This window comes from Phyllobates terribilis, unplaced genomic scaffold, assembly GCF_046119375.1.
Source record: "Phyllobates terribilis strain yellow unplaced genomic scaffold, ASM4611937v1 Scaffold_7__3_contigs__length_470593459, whole genome shotgun sequence".
Lineage (NCBI taxonomy): Eukaryota > Metazoa > Chordata > Amphibia > Anura > Dendrobatidae > Phyllobates > Phyllobates terribilis.
In genome coordinates, this window is record NW_027362767.1 from 201,821,780 (window position 1) to 201,840,717 (window position 18,938).

The 18,938-nt window shown below is 49.7% G+C and overlaps 1 protein-coding gene across 2 annotated transcripts; it reads left to right on the forward strand.

The window, feature by feature from the left end:
* Positions 1–390: 390 nt before the first annotated feature.
* Positions 391–17,302, forward strand: ANAPC13 (anaphase promoting complex subunit 13). 2 transcript variants are annotated; one of them, XM_073637745.1, is made up of 3 exons: positions 391–505; positions 14,961–15,066; positions 17,011–17,210. In XM_073637745.1, the coding sequence occupies exons 2-3, from the start codon at positions 14,968–14,970 to the stop codon at positions 17,134–17,136; spliced, it is 225 nt and encodes a 74-aa protein (XP_073493846.1). In that variant the 5' UTR covers positions 391–505; positions 14,961–14,967; the 3' UTR covers positions 17,137–17,210. The 2 variants fall into 2 exon arrangements, with proteins under 2 accessions (XP_073493846.1, XP_073493847.1); XM_073637746.1 differs by lacking the exon at positions 391–505 and adding an exon at positions 509–535 and having other exon boundaries at positions 17,011–17,302.
* The last annotated feature ends 1,636 nt before the right edge of the window (positions 17,303–18,938 follow it).

The following is an 18,938-nucleotide window of genomic DNA, read 5'->3' on the forward strand; positions in this document are numbered from 1 at the left end:
GGAGGAATGGAGCGGCGGCTGCACATACGCACTCCCCACCCCCGATCAACAGGTTATGGCCTTTCCTGTGGAGAGCATAGCTGGTTTTCACTGGACAACTCCTTTAAGGGAACACACACAACAACCTGCAGGAGCTAGGACCCATCCGCACTGCTGATTCTATTCCCCAAACTGAAGTCTAAAAAAAAATAAAAATAATGCTGCATTCGACTTAGTTGCTGTAAATTCCTTTATATCAGAGGCTAGAACACTATGAGGGGGTTATGTCCACTACACCCCTCCCCTTTTGATGCTCAGTGGTACATTCCGGGAATCACCAGCGGGTTGAGCACAGCCCATGTAGTGTGCAAGGGGAGGGGCTCGAATTGTAGATGGCGCATACGGATGACGTCACACTGACCACATGAGTTGTCACGTGACATAAATAACTAAGTCATGTGACGCTGACGCCAGTCACGTGGCGTTCGTGAGCGATTTCACCCGTTCCTACGAGCGGTATACCGGGGTACGTGTGCAGCGGGAGCTCCCACACATGGTGAGTGCTGGACGAGCTACTCCACGCGCCTGCCCCACGTGTCCTGTCCCCAGCATAGCCCTATCTGTGTAAGCCGGCGGGACTGTGCTGTGCTGTGCTGTGCTGTGCTGTACTGTACTGTACTGTGCTGGGCCGGCGGGACGGTGCTGTGCTGTACTGTACTGTACTGTGCTGGGCCGGCGGGACGGTGCTGTGCTGGGCCGGCGGGACGGTGCTGTGCTGTGCTGTGCTGGGCCGGCGGGACGGTGCTGTGCTGTGCTGGGCCGGCGGGACGGGGCTGTGCTGTGCTGTGCTGGGCCGGCGGGACGGGGCTGTGCTGTGCTGTGCTGGGCCGGCGGGACGGGGCTGTGCTGTGCTGTGCTGGGCCGGCGGGACGGGGCTGTGCTGTGCTGGGCCGGCGGGACGGGGCTGTGCTGTGCTGGGCTGGCGGGACGGGGCTGTGCTGTGCTGGGCTGGCGGGACGGGGCTGTGCTGTGCTGTGCTGTGCTGGGCCGGCGGGACGGGGCTGTGCTGTGCTGTGCTGGGCCGGCGGGACGGCGCTGTGCTGTGCTGTGCTGGGCCGGCGGGACGGCGCTGTGCTGTGCTGGGCCGGCGGGACGGCGCTGTGCTGTGCTGTGCTGGGCCGGCGGGACGGCGCTGTGCTGTGCTGTGCTGGGCCGGCGGGACGGCGCTGTGCTGTGCTGTGCTGGGCCGGCGGGACGGCGCTGTGCTGTGCTGGGACGGCGCTGTGCTGTGCTGTGCTGTGCTGGGACGGCGCTGTGCTGTGCTGGGCCGGCGGGACGGCGCTGTGCTGGGCCGGCGGGATGGCGCTGTGCTGTGCTGGGCCGGCGGGACGGCGATGTGCTGTGCTGGGCCGGCGGGACGGCGATGTGCTGTGCTGGGCCGGCGGGACGGCGCTGTGCTGTGCTGGGCCGGCGGGACGGCGCTGTGCTGTGCTGTGCTGGGACGGCGCTGTGCTGTGCTGTGCTGGGACGGCGCTGTGCTGTGCTGTGCTGGGACGGCGCTGTGCTGTGCTGTGCTGGGACGGCGCTGTGCTGTGCTGTGCTGGGCCGGCGGGACGGCGCTGTGCTGTGCTGTGCTGTGCTGTGCTGGGCCGGCGCTGTGCTGTGCTGTGCTGGGCCGGCGCTGTGCTGTGCTGTGCTGGGCCGGCGCTGTGCTGTGCTGTGCTGGGCCGGCGGGACGGCGCTGTGCTGTGCTGGGCCGGCGGGACGGCGCTGTGCTGGGCCGGCGGGACGGCGCTGTGCTGTGCTGTGCTGGGCCGGCGGGACGGCGCTGTGCTGTGCTGTGCTGTGCTGGGCCGGCGGGACGGCGCTGTGCTGCGCTGTGCTGGGCCGGCGGGACGGCGCTGTGCTGCGCTGTGCTGGGCCGGCGGGACGGCGCTGTGCTGCGCTGTGCTGGGCCGGCGGGACGGCGCTGTGCTGCGCTGTGCTGGGCCGGCGGGACGGCGCTGTGCTGGGCCGGCGGGACGGCGCTGTGCTGGGCCGGCGGGACGGCGCTGTGCTGGGCCGGCGGGACGGCGCTGTGCTGGGCCGGCGGGACGGCGCTGTGCTGGGCCGGCGGGACGGCGCTGTGCTGGGCCGGCGGGACGGCGCTGTGCTGTGCTGTGCTGGGCCGGCGGGACGGTGCTGTGCTGTGCTGGGCCGGCGGGACGGTGCTGTGCTGGGACGGTGCTGTGCGGTGCTGGGCCGGCGGGGCGGGACGGCGCTGTGCTGTGCTGGTGCTGGGTCGGCGCTGTGCTGGTGCTGGGCCGGCGCTGTGCTGGTGCTGGGCCGGCGGGACGGCGCTGGGCCGGTGCTGTGCTGGGCCGGTGCTGTGCTGGGCCGGTGCTGTGCTGGGCCGGCGGGACGGTGCTGTGCTGTGCTGGGACGATGCCGTGCTGGGACGGCGCTGTGCCGTGCTGGGACGGCGCTGTGCCGTGCTGGGACGGCGCTGTGCCGTGCTGGGACGGCGCTGTGCCGTGCTGGGACGGCGCTGTGCCGTGCTGGGACGGCGCTGGGACGGTGCTGGGCTGGGCCGGCGGGACGGTGCTGTGCTGGGCTGGGCCGGCGGGACTGTGCTGGGCTGGGCCGGCGGGACTGTGCTGGGCTGGGCCGGCGGGACTGTGCTGGGCTGGGCCGGCGGGACTGTGCTGGGCTGGGCCGGCGGGACTGTGCTGGGCTGGGCCGGCGGGACTGTGCTGGGCTGGGCCGGCGGGACGGTGCTGTGCTGGGCTGTGTTGGGCCGGCGGGACTGTGCTGGGCTGGGCCGGCGGGACTGTGCTGGGCTGGGCCGGGCCGGCGGGACTGTGCTGGGCTGGGCCGGGCCGGCGGGACTGTGCTGGGCCGGGCCGGGCCGGCGGGACTGTGCTGGGCCGGGCCGGGCCGGCGGGACTGTGCTGGGCCGGGCCGGGCCGGCGGGACTGTGCTGGGCCGGGCCGGGCCGGCGGGACTGTGCTGGGCCGGGCCGGGCCGGCGGGACTGTGCTGGGCCGGGCCGGGCCGGCGGGACTGTGCTGGGCCGGGCCGGGCCGGCGGGACTGTGCTGGGCCGGGCCGGGCCGGCGGGACTGTGCTGTGCTGACGGCTGCAGCTCCACCTCCAGGACTTACACCCCACCGATTTTGATACTGATTGTCTACTCTAAGGAGGACCACTTTAACCCCTTCACTGCCGACGTCGCATCCAGTACACTGCATGTGACTGCTGCAGCCAATCACTGCCCTCATCGTTGACTGTAGCCGCACCTTTATTACTGAAAGCCAGCAGCTTCCGGGAGGAAAAGTTATTTTTCTCCCAGTAGCCACACTTTCTGTAAGGTGACCATACAACATTGTAAACACTATTTACCTGCAGATTGACATATCTGTAGGTAAATTGTGTTTGAAGACATGACCTGTTCCCTTTAAACCCTTTCTGACATGGTACGTAATAATACGTCCCCGTGCCCTGGGCCTTATGGACCAGGTACGTATTATTACGCCCAGGCACGATCGCCACCGGGGGTCAAGTGATCCTGACACCGAACTGGCACTTTAACCCCCTAAATGCAGCATTGAGAGAGAGACCAAATCCGTTCTGCTCTTGGATCGGAGACCCTACGACGTCATCACAGGGTCCCGATCGTTGTCATGACATCCGGGTCACCAGGCACCAGCAAGTTAGTTTAATTATATGCCGTGCTCAGGACAGATTGCACAACAAATTTTGGGGTCCATTTTTTCCTGTTACTGTTGCGAAAATAAAACAATTTGGGCCTAAAGTAACATTTCATTTTCTCTATTAACCCCCCATGACAGCACACAGGAGCCCACCCTTATAGGGACAGGAAATACATAGAGGTTTAAATAGCCCCTCCCACATCCTCCCTCCAGTGTTATTTCCTGTTCCTATCAGGGATGAAGAGGTCATTCCCGGTGTGCTGGGCCAGCGACAGGCACTGGGGGAAAGCTACTAGCCGGGCAGCGGAGAATCGAGCGGTCTTTACCTCTCCTCCTCAGGGTGCTGCTCCCGTCTCCTCCCCCGGATTCGGGACCCCCTTCTGCAGTCCGCGCTCTCGGGCAAGGGCTGCAGGATCTTCTGACCAGATGCCTCTCTGAGCTCTCCGGTCCATCTCCTCCTCCTCTCCCCCGCTGGATGCGCGGGCGATGCCGGCTCCAGGATGTGGAGTGCACGCCACGGCGCTGGAAGTGACGTCGCTCGCCAGGTGATGGGTGACGACGTCGCTTCGGGCAGGTTGCGTTCCACTGTGGACTGCATCAAAAAGCTATGGGGAAAAAGAGCTGTAATGCCACCGGTGATCAGAAATCTTCACCTGGACACCGGGGGAGGAGCTCTCTAAACAGAGTGTGGCGCTGGTCCGGTCGCCCATAAAAGGAGCCCTGGACAGGAAGACATCTTCAGGTAGGACAAAACCATGTCTGTTGAAGCTTCTCACTCTGCATCTGCAGAGCCCAGCGCCGGTCCGGTCCCAGTAAGTATGGCACTGGTAGTCCGTCTCCCAGATGCAGGAAATAGTGATTATAGCTCCCCTCCCCTTCTCCCCTCCCTTGTAGGGGGACAAGGAACCTGCATCTGGAGAAAAAGTTAAACCGTCACGCAGATGTCCCATCTGTCCAAAAAAAACAATCGTCCTCCCATAGAAAGCCCCTATGCAAGGACTGTACGGAGAAGATTATCAGGCAGGAATAACCTTCCTTAATGGAGGAGATAAAGGGGATTGTACGTCAGGAGATCAAATCCTCCTTAGCCTCGGTCACTCTCCCTATTCCCTCACCTAGTCAGGATTCTACATCTACTCCCTCAGCAGCCAAAAAGAGGAAGATTAGCCCGCCAGAGGGAGGGGAGGAAGACTCTCAAGAGGAGATGTATATCTCAGAAGATCTTCCAGAGGAAGGTGAATTAAGTCCAACCCCTGATAACTCCCAACGAGAGAGATATTACTTTCCATCAGATAGCTTGGAGGAACTCCTCATGGCAGTAAGGAGAACTATGGAGGTCGAGGAAGAAAAAGTGCCCCAAACAGTACAGGATCAGATGTTTGGGGGGGGGGCTACGTTCCAGGAAAAAATTGGTGTTCCCTATACACCAGAGTATTAGGGACTTAGTCTTAGAGGAGTGGGAATCTCCAGAAAAGAGATTAAATACCCCTACGGAGTTAAGGGATAGATTTCCTTTAGACGATGAGACGGCAGAATGCGCGTCCGAAGTCCCAAGAGTGGATATCCAAATTGCACGAGTATCAAAGAAAACCACACTGCCCTTTGAAGATTCCTTTCAATTAAAAGACCCCTTGGAATGCAAAATGGAGGGACTACTCAAAAAATCCTGGGAGACCTCGGCAACACTATTAAGCACCAGCGCAGTCTCTACGGGCGTAGCTCTATCAATGGCTCGTTGGCTAGATCAACTGGAGGAACACCTAGTTTCGGGCACCCCCAGAGAAGACATCTTGGCATCCCTACCGTTTCTACAGAAAGCTACGGGGTTTTTAGCAGACGCCTCTGCAGAATCCGTGAGAGTGGGGGCAAGAGCATCTGGGCTATCAAACTCTGTAAGAAGAGCCCTATGGTTGAAATCCTGGAACGGCGACATGGCATCTAAAATGAAGTTGTGTTCCACCCCCTTTAAGGGGAAATACATGTTTGGGCCAGCCCTAGATGATCTTCTAGAAAAGGCCTCAGACAAGAAGAAGGCCCTCTCGGAACCTAGAAATGTGAGGAAAGGGCCTTTTCGTCCCTCCCAAGAGCAAACCCCTCAAAATAGGGGTAAAGGGAAAACAGGGCGATGGAGCTACCCAAAAGATAGAGGAGGCAAAAATCTTTTTCTCTCCCAAAATCAACGTCCGAACAGACCATGACGTCAGGACAGTTGGGGGCCGCATCTCGAATTTTTTTCCCTCGGTGGAAAGAAATTTGCTAAGACCCATGGGTCCTGATGGTTGTCGAGTTCGGAGTAAAAATACATTTCTCCTATCCTCCAGAGAGGATAAAGTCAACACCACTCTCCTCTCAGTCGTCAGGCCACCCTGATATCCGGTCTTACAAACCTATTGTCCTCAGGGTGATATCCCTGGTTCCTACAAGAGGCATTATTCCAGACTCTTCCTAATAAAAAAACCAAATGGCTCACACCGAGTTATAATCAATCTAAGGCCACTGAATCAGTATATCCACTACCAATGATTCAAGATGGAATCCATCAGGTCGACGGTCCCCCTGATAGGACAGAACCATGTCATGGCCACAATCGACCTCCAGGATGCACATTACCACATCCCTATACATCCACTTCACAGGAGGTTCCTAAGATTCGCAGTGGCTCAAGGGGAACAAATAGCCCACTATCAATTCAATGTTCTCCCATTTGGAATTTCACCAGCCCCGCGAATATTTACAAAAGTCATGGCAGAAGTCATGGCTTATATCAGGGGTCAGAACATTTCAATAGCACCATACCTCGACGTCCTGTTATTAATCGGGCCCTCAGTACCAGTACTCTGAGAACATCTACAATTGACCACTCAGATTCTATCGTCTCGGATATGGTACCCTCCATGACAAAAACATTTCTAGGAGTACTATTGGATTCCCACAGCCAGATGTCATTCCTGCCCAAACAAAAACAGGTTATGATAAAAGCAAAGATCAATGTCCTAAGGAGCTGAAGATCAGTATCATTAAGAGACGCCATGTCGGTCCTGGGGTCTATAAAATCCTGTATTCAGATGGTGGTCTGGGCTCAGGCACATACCCGAACATTACAGATCCACATCCTTACGAATTGGGACGGATCCCCACGGTCTCTGAACAGTAGAATCCCTATACCTCCACGGGTAAGGACCTCTCTGTTCTGGTGGCTGAACGTAAAGAATCTGAACAGAGGAGTACCATGGATCCAGAATCCGCTAGTAACCATAAAGGTGGATGCCAGCGAAAAGGGATTGGGAGCCATAGTCTCCCAAGAGTTATTCCAGGGTATATGGACCAAAGATGTGAGCCAATGCTCATCAAATTTCAGAGAACTAAAAGCCGTAGAGGAAGTCCTCAGTCCTCAGAGCAGCAGAGCCTCTGGTCCAGAAATCTCACATTCAGATATTTTCAGACAATATCACCACGGTAGCCCACCTTCGTCATCAAAGGGGCACAAGATACAAAAGCTTAAAAGCAATCTCAGCAAGAATATTTTCCTGGGCTGAAGAACATCTTCTAACCCTGTCGGCTCTTCATATTAAAGGTTCAGTCAATGTCCAGGCCGACTTCTTAAGCAGAACAAAAGATTCATCCAGGGGAGTGGAGTCTAAACCCAGACGTCTTCCAGATGTTAGTCGAGAGATGGGGCTATCCAGAGGTAGATCTCTTCGCCGGACACCAGAATGCGAAAGTACCTCAATATTTCTCCCTGGATCCAAACGGCCCTTGCCTGGGCATGGACGCATTCGCTTACAAATGGGAATTCAAACTAGCGTATGCCTTTCCCCCACTACCTATCCTTTCAACAACCTTACAGAAGATAAGGACCGAAGGGACCAGAGTAATCCTAGTGGCCCCTCGCTGGCCAAAAAGAAGTTGGTTCGGAACGTTAACCAGTCTGAGTGTGGAGAGCCCTCTAATCCTTTCTCCCATCAAGGATCTCCTTCTCCAGGGACCAATTCACCATCCCGAGAGACTACACCTAACTGCCTGGCTTCTGAATTCCTGATATTAAAAACAAGAGGCCTCTCAGAGAAAGTCATCAAAACTCTCCAGAAGAGCAGGAAACCTGTAACGAACACCATTTACCACAAGATCTGGAAAACCTTCTTAAGGTGGTGTGCACCCACTCGCCCAGACCCTCATAGGGCTGATGTGGCTCACATTCTAGACTTTTTACAAGAAGGTCTGGACAAGGGTCTCGGACCTAGTACTCTTAAGGTCCAGGTATCGGCGTTAAGTTCATACTTCGATCAAAGACAAGCGGGACAGCAGCCTCCCTAGAGTAACAGACCTGGTTCCCCCCTGGGACCTTAACATTGTTCTGAAAGGGTTAACCCTTCTACCCTTTGAGCCCTTATCAACCATAAGACTGGACAGGCTGACCTGGAAAACGGCTTTTCTGGTGGCAATAACTACAGCCAGAAGAGTGTGTGAACTACTGGCCCTTTCGGTCAATGAACCCTACCTGAGAATCCTGGAAGATCGTCTAATTTTCTAACTTGACCCTTCATATCTACCTACGGTGGTCTCAAATTTACACAGATCTCCGGAGATAATCCTTCCATCTTTTTGTGACAACCCAAAAGACAAAAAAGAAGAGATGGAATTCCACACTCGGAGAATAGTACTGCACTATCTTCAGGAAAGAGAAGAAGGAAGGAAAGACAAGAACCTATTTGTCCATACACAAGGTCCAAACAGAGGAAAGAAGGCAGCAAAATCCACAATAGCCAACTGGATTAAGAGGGCGATTACGGAGGCTTACCAGATCCAGGATCTACCTCCTCCAGCAAAGCTCAAGGCCCATTCTACAAGGGCGATATCTGTCTCCTGGGCTGAAAAAGCCAGCGCATCCATCGAACAGATTTGCAGAGCTGCCACATGGTCCTCAATTCATACTTTCTCCAAACACTACAGACTAGACCTAATGTCTGTTGGAGATTTAGCCTTCGGAAGGAAGGTCCTTCAGGCTATTATCCCTCCCTAGTATATCTTTGGTATACCTCCTGTGTGCCGTCATGGTTTTTTTTTTTTAGAGAAAATAGAATTAGACTTACCAGTAATTCGGTTTCTAGTGACCCTACATGACAGCACGGGTCATTCCCTCCCCCTCGCTTATTGTTTCTACGACAGCCGGATCAGTAGAAATAAAAATTAATGTGAAGCATCTATACTCTAATGGTCCTTTGTAATAACACTGGAGGGAGGATGTGGAGGGGCTATTTACACCTCTTCGTATTTCCTGTCCCTATTATGGTGGGCTACGTGCTGTCGTGGTGGGTTATTAGAAACCGAATTACCGGTAAGTCTAATTCTATTTTTTTTTCTTCCACATTCCATAAATTCCTGTGAAGGGTTAATAAAGTTCTTGAATGTGGTTTTGAGCACCTTGAGGGGTGCAGTTTTCAGAATGGTGTCACTTTTGGGTATTTTCTGTCATAAAGGCCCCTCAAAGTCACTTCAAATGTGATGTGGACCCTAAAAAAAAAAAAAAAAAAAAAAAAATGGTCTTGTAAACTTTGTCAACTTTTAACCCTTATAACTTCCTAACAAAAAAAAAAATTTGGTTCCAAAATTGTGCTGCCGTGAGGTAGACATGTGGGAAATGTTATTTATTAACCGGTTCAGGACCGCCCACTGTACATAAACGTCGGCGCTGCCTGGGCTCTGTGCAGCGCCGACGTTTAAAAACGGTGGGTGGTCCCGCAGCGCTCAGGACCCCCAGGGTCCTGCTAGCGCTGCGGTACCGGTTCAGAGCGATAGCTCTGACATGTGGCATCATGGGGACCTGATTGGATCAGGTCCCCATGATGTTAACCTGTTCCTATCTTCTAGATGCCGCGATCCATAGCGATCGCGGCATTTAAAAGATAGGGACAGCCGGTGGTCGGCGATCGGGACCCCCCACATACCTGTCAGCGGCGGGGATCCCGGTGCTGTGACCTCTGACATCATCGAGACCTGATTGGCTGGCGTGACGCTGACATCATCGAGACCTGAGCCAATCAGAGAGATCACCAGGGAAGTTTGTTTTAGCAACAAACTTTCCCGGGCGATCTGCCTGATAAATACACTGTTTCTCCTCCGATCTCAGTGAGAGAGCAGAGGAGAAACAGTGTGACAAGAGCTGTCAGCCTTGCCACTGTGAAAGTAAAAAAATAAAAAAGAAAGTAAGAGTTAGGGTTAGTCAGTCAGTCAGATCTGTCAGTAAGTCAGTCCTGTCAGATCAGTCAGTCAGTCCTGTCAGTCCAGTCCGGTCCCGTCCTTTCAGTCCGGTCCGTTCAGTCCAGTCAAAAAATCTAAAAATAAAATGGCCCGTCAGACTTATACCGCAGAGGAGGTGTATGCCCTGCTGTGTTCTGACACTGATGACAGCGCAATCTCAGATGGAGATGTGGATTTTGAGGGCTTTAGTAGCGGCGACACTGAGAGCTCAGAAATGAGCAGTGATTCTGGTCCATCCTCAAGCCCAAGGACCAGTACAACAATAGGGGCAAATAGCGCTACTGGAGAAACGTCTCCAAATCAGGGAACACTGCCCAGTACAAGCGCTGTCCCTGCTACTAGTGAATTGGCGCACGCCAGTGTACAAGGGGCGTTGCCACATGATCTAGCATTTCCCAGATGGGAGGCTTCAGATTCGGCTGCTCCATTCAGCCCTGATTTCAACGCCACTCCTGGTATAAATGTGGAGGTGGAAGATTTTGGACCAATTCATTTTTTTAATTTGTTTTTTACAGACAGCTTGCTAGAGCATATTGTCGTGCAAACAAATTTATATGCATCCCAATTCATAAGCCAGAATCCCCGATCTTACTATGCTAGGGCAAATTTATGGACACCAACTAATGTCCCGGAAATAAAAAAATTTTTAGGACTTACATTTGCCATGGGGCTTGTTAAAAAACCGAGCATTCGATCCTACTGGTCCAACCACCCTGTTCAAGCCACCCCTATGTTTTCAGTCATTCTGCCTAGGACCCGTTATGAAATGCTCATGCGGTTTTGGCATTTTAACGACAATAGTCAATGCCTGCCCAGAAATGCCCCAGAACATGACAGGTTATATAAAATTAGACCCATCATTGAAAATTTGTCAGAAAAATTCTTAAGCCTCTACACCCCAACACAAAATATTTCTATAGACGAGTCCCTTGTAAAATTCAAAGGAAGACTGCACCTCAAGCAATTTATCCCATCTAAAAGGGCAAGGTTTGGAATAAAGATCTATAAAATGTGCGAAAGTTCAACCGGATACACATCCGCTTTTCGCATATATGAGGGGAAAGATAGCCAACTAAACCCACCAGGATGCCCTACTTATCTGGGGACATCTGGAAAAATTGTTTGGGAGCTGATAAGTCCATTTTTTCAAAAAGGCTACAATCTATATGTGGACAATTATTACACCAGCATACCCCTATTTAAAAGTCTGGTTGAACACAACATCGGGGCTTGTGGGACCATCCGTAAAAACCGCCAGGGGTTTCCACAACCATTGGTCAACCAAAAGTTTCAAAAGGGGCAGTCAGGGGCTGTACGCAACGGAGAGCTGCTTGCCCTGAAATATAGGGATAAGAGGGATATTTTTGTCCTCAGCTCGATCCACACAGATGCCACAAGGGCCACTGTAGAACTAGGATCCACCACTCCGAAGCAAAAACCTGTGTCAGTCATTGACTACAACAAACACATGGGGGGTGTGGACCTTGCAGACCAGGTTCTACAGCCATACCAGGTATCAAGAAAGTCCTATACCTGGTATAAAAAGTTGGTTATTTATTTGTTTCAGGTGGCCACATACAATTCTTTTGTGTTGTACAAAAAAGCAGGAAATTCAGATCCTTTTCTTGATTATCAAGAAAAGGTAATTGAAAATCTTGTCTTTCAAAGTGTTAGCCCCGCTCATCCATTAGAATCGGAGGATGTGAAAAGACTCACTGAGCGACATTTTATTGCACTTATTCCAGCAACGGAAACCAGAAGGAACCCCCAGAAAAGATGTCGTGTATGTACTAAGAGAGGAATGAGGCGTGATACCCGCTACTATTGCCCACAATGCCCATCATTGCCAGCCTTATGCGTCACTGACTGCTTTAAAATCTTCCACACAGAACCACGTTTTTAAACTGTAAAAATGTATCCCAATTTGTCATTCAAACATTTGGTTCATTTAGTGAATGACATATTCGAGTAGAGCTCACTTAATTTCCAGGGGGGGTTCTCCAGAATCTAAACCTTCCATTGCGTGCTTGTTTCTGGAAATCATCCATCGAGTTAAAATGGTCACTAAACCCATAGATGAATTCCCAGAGGGGTGTCATTTCCAAAATGGGGTCACTTCAGGGGGGATTCTTTAGCTCTGGTACTCTGAAAAGTGCCAGAACAGCATAATCCCCCCTGAAGTGACCCCATTATGGAAATGACACCTCTGTGGGAATTCATCTATGGGTTTAGTGACCATTTACCTATCTACTTATTTTCCCACCACTAGATTAATTTATACAGAGGAGTAGATTGTAAAATTCGGTCACTTGTTGTGGGTTTCCTCTGTTTAGGCACCTCAGGGGCTCTCCAAATGCAACATGGCGTCCGCTATCCATTCCAGTCAAATTTCCATTCCAAAAGTCAAATGGCGCTCCTTACCTTCCGAGCCATGCCGTGCGCCCAAACAGTGGCTTTGCACCACATATGGGGTATCAGCGTGCTCAGGAGAAATTGCACAACACATTTTGGGGTCCATTTTTTCTGGCTGCCCTTGTGAAAATTAAAAATTTGAGGCTAAAGTAGCAGTTTTGTGTTAAAAATGTGTTTTTTTATTTTCACACTTCAACATTATAAAATTCTGTGAAGCCCCTGGGGGTTCAAGGTGCTCACCACACATCTAGATAAGTTCCTTGAGGGGTCTAGTTTCCAAAATGGGGTCACTTGTTGGGGGTTTCCTCTGTTTAGGCACCTCAGGGACTCTCCAAATGCAACATGGCGTCCGCTATCCATTCCAGTCAAATTTCCATTCCAAAAGTCAAATGGCGCTCCTTACCTTCCGAGCCATGCCGTGCGCCCAAACAGTGGCTTTGCACCACATATGGGGTATCAGCGTGCTCAGGAGAAATTACACAACACATTTTGGGGTCCATTTTTTCTGGCTGCCCTTGTGAAAATTAAAAATTTGAGGCTAAAGTAGCAGTTTTGTGTTAAAAATGTGTTTTTTTATTTTCACACTTCAACATTATAAAATTCTGTGAAGCCCCTGGGGGTTCAAGGTGCTCACCACACATCTAGATAAGTTCCTTGAGGGGTCTAGTTTCCAAAATGGGGTCACTTGTTGGGGGTTTCCTCTGTTTAGGCACCTCAGGGACTCTCCAAATGCAACATGGCGTCCGCTATCCATTCCAGTCAAATTTCCATTCCAAAAGTCAAATGGCGCTCCTTACCTTCCGAGCCATGCCGTGCGCCCAAACAGTGGCTTTGCACCACATATGGGGTATCAGCGTGCTCAGGAGAAATTACACAACACATTTTGGGGTCCATTTTTTCTGGCTGCCCTTGTGAAAATTAAAAATTTGAGGCTAAAGTAGCAGTTTTGTGTTAAAAATGTGTTTTTTTATTTTCACACTTCAACATTATAAAATTCTGTGAAGCCCCTGGGGGTTCAAGGTGCTCACCACACATCTAGATAAGTTCCTTGAGGGGTCTAGTTTCCAAAATGGGGTCACTTGTTGGGGGTTTCCTCTGTTTAGGCACCTCAGGGACTCTCCAAATGCAACATGGCGTCCGCTATCCATTCCAGTCAAATTTCCATTCCAAAAGTCAAATGGCGCTCCTTACCTTCCGAGCCATGCCGTGCGCCCAAACAGTGGCTTTGCACCACATATGGGGTATCAGCGTGCTCAGGAGAAATTACACAACACATTTTGGGGTCCATTTTTTCTGGCTGCCCTTGTGAAAATTAAAAATTTGAGGCTAAAGTAGCAGTTTTGTGTTAAAAATGTGTTTTTTTATTTTCACACTTCAACATTATAAAATTCTGTGAAGCCCCTGGGGGTTCAAGGTGCTCACCACACATCTAGATAAGTTCCTTGAGGGGTCTAGTTTCCAAAATGGGGTCACTTGTTGGGGGTTTCCTCTGTTTAGGCACCTCAGGGACTCTCCAAATGCAACATGGCGTCCGCTATCCATTCCAGTCAAATTTCCATTCCAAAAGTCAAATGGCGCTCCTTACCTTCCGAGCCATGCCGTGCGCCCAAACAGTGGCTTTGCACCACATATGGGGTATCAGCGTGCTCAGGAGAAATTACACAACACATTTTGGGGTCCATTTTTTCTGGCTGCCCTTGTGAAAATTAAAAATTTGAGGTTAAAGTAGCAGTTTTGTGAAAAAAAGTTAAATGTTCATTGTTTTCTTCCACATTCCAAAAATTCCTGTGAAGCACCTGAAGGGTTAATAAACTTCTTGAATGTGGTTTTGAGCACCTTGAGGGGTGCAGTTTTTAGAATGGTGTCACTTTTGGGTATTTTCTGTCATAAAGACCCCTCAAAGTCACTTCAAATAAGATGTGGTCCCTAAAAAAATGTTTTTGTAAATTTTGTTGTAAAAATGAGAAATCGCTGGTCAACTTTTAACCCTTATAGCTTCCTAACAAAAAAAAATTTTGGTTCCAAAATTGTGCTGATGTGAAGTAGACATGTGGGAAATGTTATTTATTAACTATTTTGTGTGACATATCTCTCTGATTTAAGGGCATGAAAATTCAAAGTTTGAAAATTGCAAAATTTTCGCCAAATTTCCGATTTTTTCACAAATAAACGCAAGTGATATCAAAGAAATTTTACCACTATCATGAAGTACAATATGTCACAAAAAAAACAATCTCAGAATCAGGGGGATCCGTTGAAGCGTTCCAGGGTAATTACCTCATAAAGTGACAGTGGTCAGAATTGTAAAAATTGGCCCGGTCATTAACGTGCAAACCACCCTCGGGGGTTAAGGGGTTAAGAGGCTAATAGCCAAATTATATTGGGAATTCTTTGACTTCTGCAAACAATATCATTTGCAGAAACAGGAATTATTTTTTTAAAAAAAAGAGTGAAAATGCTCAGTAATGTGTAACGGGCGTTCAATTTGTAGGGATTTTGTGCTAAAATAAAGTTGTCTTGAGTTTACAAATTCAGAAACTACATACACGTCCCGTTTACTAACTGTTTAGTGAGGATGTGATGGTTGCATCGATGATACAGGATTTTTTTTATTTTTTTAGCCTTCCAATGGATAGCGAAATTCAGAGAGATGGACGCATTTTAGATTTGGTTGACGACGCTTGGAAAGAAGACAAATTACCCTATGAAGATGTGACCATCCCGCTGGTAGGAGAGCCCTTCATCTAGCGATCCTGCCCTTTTAGCACTGGCTCTACGTGGCCCTCCCTATTGGAAGTAGGCCGTGTTAACTTGGTTCTTTACTCCTATAGATTTCAGTGGGGAGGGTCACGTGGCCACACCCCCTCTATTGGAGCACATGAGTACAGCGGGCTAGGAACCAGCTTTCCTGAAAATTAGGGTCCCAGAGGAGGAGATATGCTATAAATGTCTATGGGTGCCATGGACAAATGTTTCTAGGGACGCTCATTTTCCCTTGATCGGCCAGTGTAAGCCGGTATACAGTCACCTAACGAAAGCGAAACGCTCGCTAGTCGGGTGAAATGATTGTTTCCCTAGAACCCATCATTCTCAGAACATTGTTCACCTACAACAATCATTCTGAGTACATTGGAAGTGCAACAGCGCCGCCGAGCGGCTTCTATGTAGCTCTGTATTGGCCATTGTGAACAAGCCTTACAGGGAGTCTGACACCAGGTTTTAGCCACCTAATCTGAGAGCAGCAATGCAGGGGGCAGAGACCCTGATTCCAGCAATGTGTCACTTACTGGGCTGCTTGCTGTAGTTTTGATATACAGTTTTTCTTTTTTTAATACATTTGCAAAAATGTCTACATTTCTGGGTTTTTTTCAGTCAAGATGGGGAGCAGAATGTACATCAATAAGAAATTCTAAAAAGTTCATTTTTTTTTTTTTTTACCATATGGCTGCAATGAAACAGAGTGAAAAATGTAAAAGGGTCTGAATACTTTCCGTACCCACTGTATGCTCCTGCTGATGAAACTGTGTTATTTCTAGAAGTAGTTCTCCGTATTCATGAGCTCTGTATAACCCCTCTCCCACCACTGAGTGGCTGCTTTCTGTATACACTGTGCATAGGCAGAGAACTGCTAGATCTGCAGCAGGCAAAAGTGTGATTTTATCAAAACTGCAGCAATCAGCCCATTAAATGACACATCGCTGGAATCAGGATATCTGCTCCTACATCATGCTGCTCTCGATTTGGGTATCAAAATAAATGGTGACAGATTCCCTTTAAGATGGCAATCCCTGATACTAGGTCTGCTGTACTACACTGAATATTATTTTTGAAATGGGGAAATTAGCTAAAGATGAGAAATGCTCTGTCTTCTCTGCTGTACTCTCCTTACACTGGAGAAATGCACTGTCATCTCTGCTGTACTCTCCTTACACTGGAGAAATGCACTGTCATCTCTGCTGTACTCTCTTTACACTGGAGAAATACACTGTCATCTCTGCTGTACTCTCCTTACACTGGAGAAATGCACTGTCATCTCTGCTGTACTCTCCTTACACTGGAGAAATGCACTGTCATCTCTGCTGTACTCTCCTTACACTGGAGAAATGCACTGTCATCTCTGCTGTACTCTCCTTACACTGGAGAAATACACTGTCATCTCTGCTGTACTCTCTGTACACTGGAGAAATGCACTGTCATCTCTGCTGTACTCTCTGTACACTGGAGAAATACACTGTCATCTCTGCTGTACTCTCTTTACAATGGAGAAATACACTGTCATCTCTGCTGTAACTCTCCTTACACTGGAGAAATGCACTGTCATCTCTGCTGTACTCTCCTTACACTGGAGAAATGCACTGTCATCTCTGCTGTACTCTCCTTACACTGGAGAAATGCACTGTCATCTCTGCTGTACTCTCCTTACACTGGAGAAATGCACTGTCATCTCTGCTGTACTCTCTGTACACTGGAGAAATGCACTGTCATCTCTGCTGTACTCTCCTTACACTGGAGAAATGCACTGTCATCTCTGCTGTACTCTCCTTACACTGGAGAAATGCACTGTCATCTCTGCTGTACTCTCCTTACACTGGAGAAATGCACTGTCATCTCTGCTGTACTCTCCTTACACTGGAGAAATGCACTGTCATCTCTGCTGTACTCTCTTTACAGAATGAGCTTCCAGAGCCTGAACAGGATAATGGTGGAGTAATGGAGTCCGTCAAAGAGCAGGAAATGAAGTGGGCAGACTTGGCGCTGCAGTATCTGCATGAAAACATACCATTGTCAGGGAATTAACATTGTTCTTCTGTCGTGGAAAAATGACTTGTAATTTACTGTTCTATTCAAGTCTAATAAATTGATCAACTGTTCTTTTTGTGAAACAGAAGTTCTTATAATTGTCACTTTTTCATGAAAAGATTATGTAGGAATGTTATCATTAAACAGATGAAGGCGAAAACTATCCTTGCGGTATATTTCTTGCACCATTCTTATGTAACTGCTCCTTGATGTACGACTAAAGATTTTAAAGACCCTTTTTTTTTTTTTTTTTTTTTTAGAAAGCTTAAGGAATGTATCAGCATTTTGATTTGGGATTTTTTTTTTCTCATCACATTCTGTATTAAAAAGTACATAATAGACATCTTGCAATATTCACACAGGCCACCAGGGGTACTTTAAACTTTTCTGAAGTCTCATTATCATTGCAGGCAGGATTACAATGACAGCAGAGGGCAGTGAAACCCATGAAGGATAAGCACTGAAAGAACTTACAATACTAAAGGATATCCGTTAAATAGATTGTGTAATGTGATTTTCTGCAAACAAAGCGTAACATACTTTTTATATAATTCCAAGAGAAGAGGACTATATACAGGTGCATCTCACAAAATTAGAATATCATCAAAAAGTTAACTTATTTCAGTTCTTCAATGCAAAAAGTGAAACTCATATATTATATAGTCATTACACACAGAGTGATCTATTTATTCGTACTCCCATGACAGCACCACAAAAGAGAGGATCCGCCCATCAAGAACAGGAAACCTAAAAAGGGTGGCACCTCTCTCCCGCCTCAGTTTAGGTTTCCTGTCCTTGATGGGAGACCTCTCAGGCTTACCTGCAGGATGAAGATGGTCTCTTGCCCCAGATGGAATCGACAGGGTGTTTGGAGCAGTGAAGTTTCCTACCCTAAGTCGGTCCTGGACCTCTGGAGACGCCACGGCAGGGCTCATGGGCTCATTGGGGCACCTCCGTGTGCGTTGCGGTGGGCGTGACATCCCCTCTCGTGGAGGTAATGTCCACCATGTGTGGAGCTGCATGCGGGCACCCCCCCCCCCCCAGCTATACTACACAAGAGATCTGGGCCGCATCGGCGGGGAACGTGACAGGCGCGGCCCTGTGACGTGTTTCCGGTACGTCGGAGACTCCACCGGAAGTGGGCGGAGCTCGCCGGAGCAGGAGTCCAGGGGCATCCACACAGGTACCAGGTATGGCCAGTATAAAAGGTTCCTGGCAACATACAGAGGTGCTTCCCAGCCCATTGTTTTTGCCTTGGTAAACATGGGAGATATACAGGAGCAGCTTTCACCTCAGCAAGAACAACTGCTGCAGGAGCAACCCTCTGGGGAGCCCTCACAACTGGCGGTGCAACGACGTTCCCGGTCTGGGTCCAATCGTTCAGCTAGAAAGTTCACCGCAAAAAGCAGGAAAGAAGGTCCGGTTGTTCGGCGTGATTCTCCACCGGTTAAGATGGATTCTGCTTCTACGGTACCACATATTCCAAGGGGTAAGTGGAATCTTCGTGAAAGTTGTACTAATTCTTCTTCCTCCTTCTCTGTCTATATCTTTCTTTCAGAGCAAGAAATGTTCATTTAAGACTAAACCTAAGGAATGTGCCCTATGCAGCAATCCGCTCCCTGATGCATATGTTAAGAAATTGTGCCAACCTTGTATTGACAAGGTAATGACGGAAGAAACCCTATGGTTTTCCTTAGGCCTAAAGACTTTTATTAGAGAAGAAATAGGCAAGGCCTTGCAGGGGAATTCTGAGTCCAGGCATGTTCCTCGGGACCCTCAGCCAGGCTCGGACTCTGATA

Bases quoted from the DNA above. Each gene is read 5' to 3' on its own strand.
- ANAPC13 (XM_073637745.1), top strand. From the start codon at position 14,968: ATGGATAGCGAAATTCAGAGAGATGGACGCATTTTAGATTTGGTTGAC. The intron at 15,067-17,010 runs GTAGGAGAGCCC...CTCTCTTTACAG, and splicing joins AAGATGTGACCATCCCGCTG to AATGAGCTTCCAGAGCCTGA.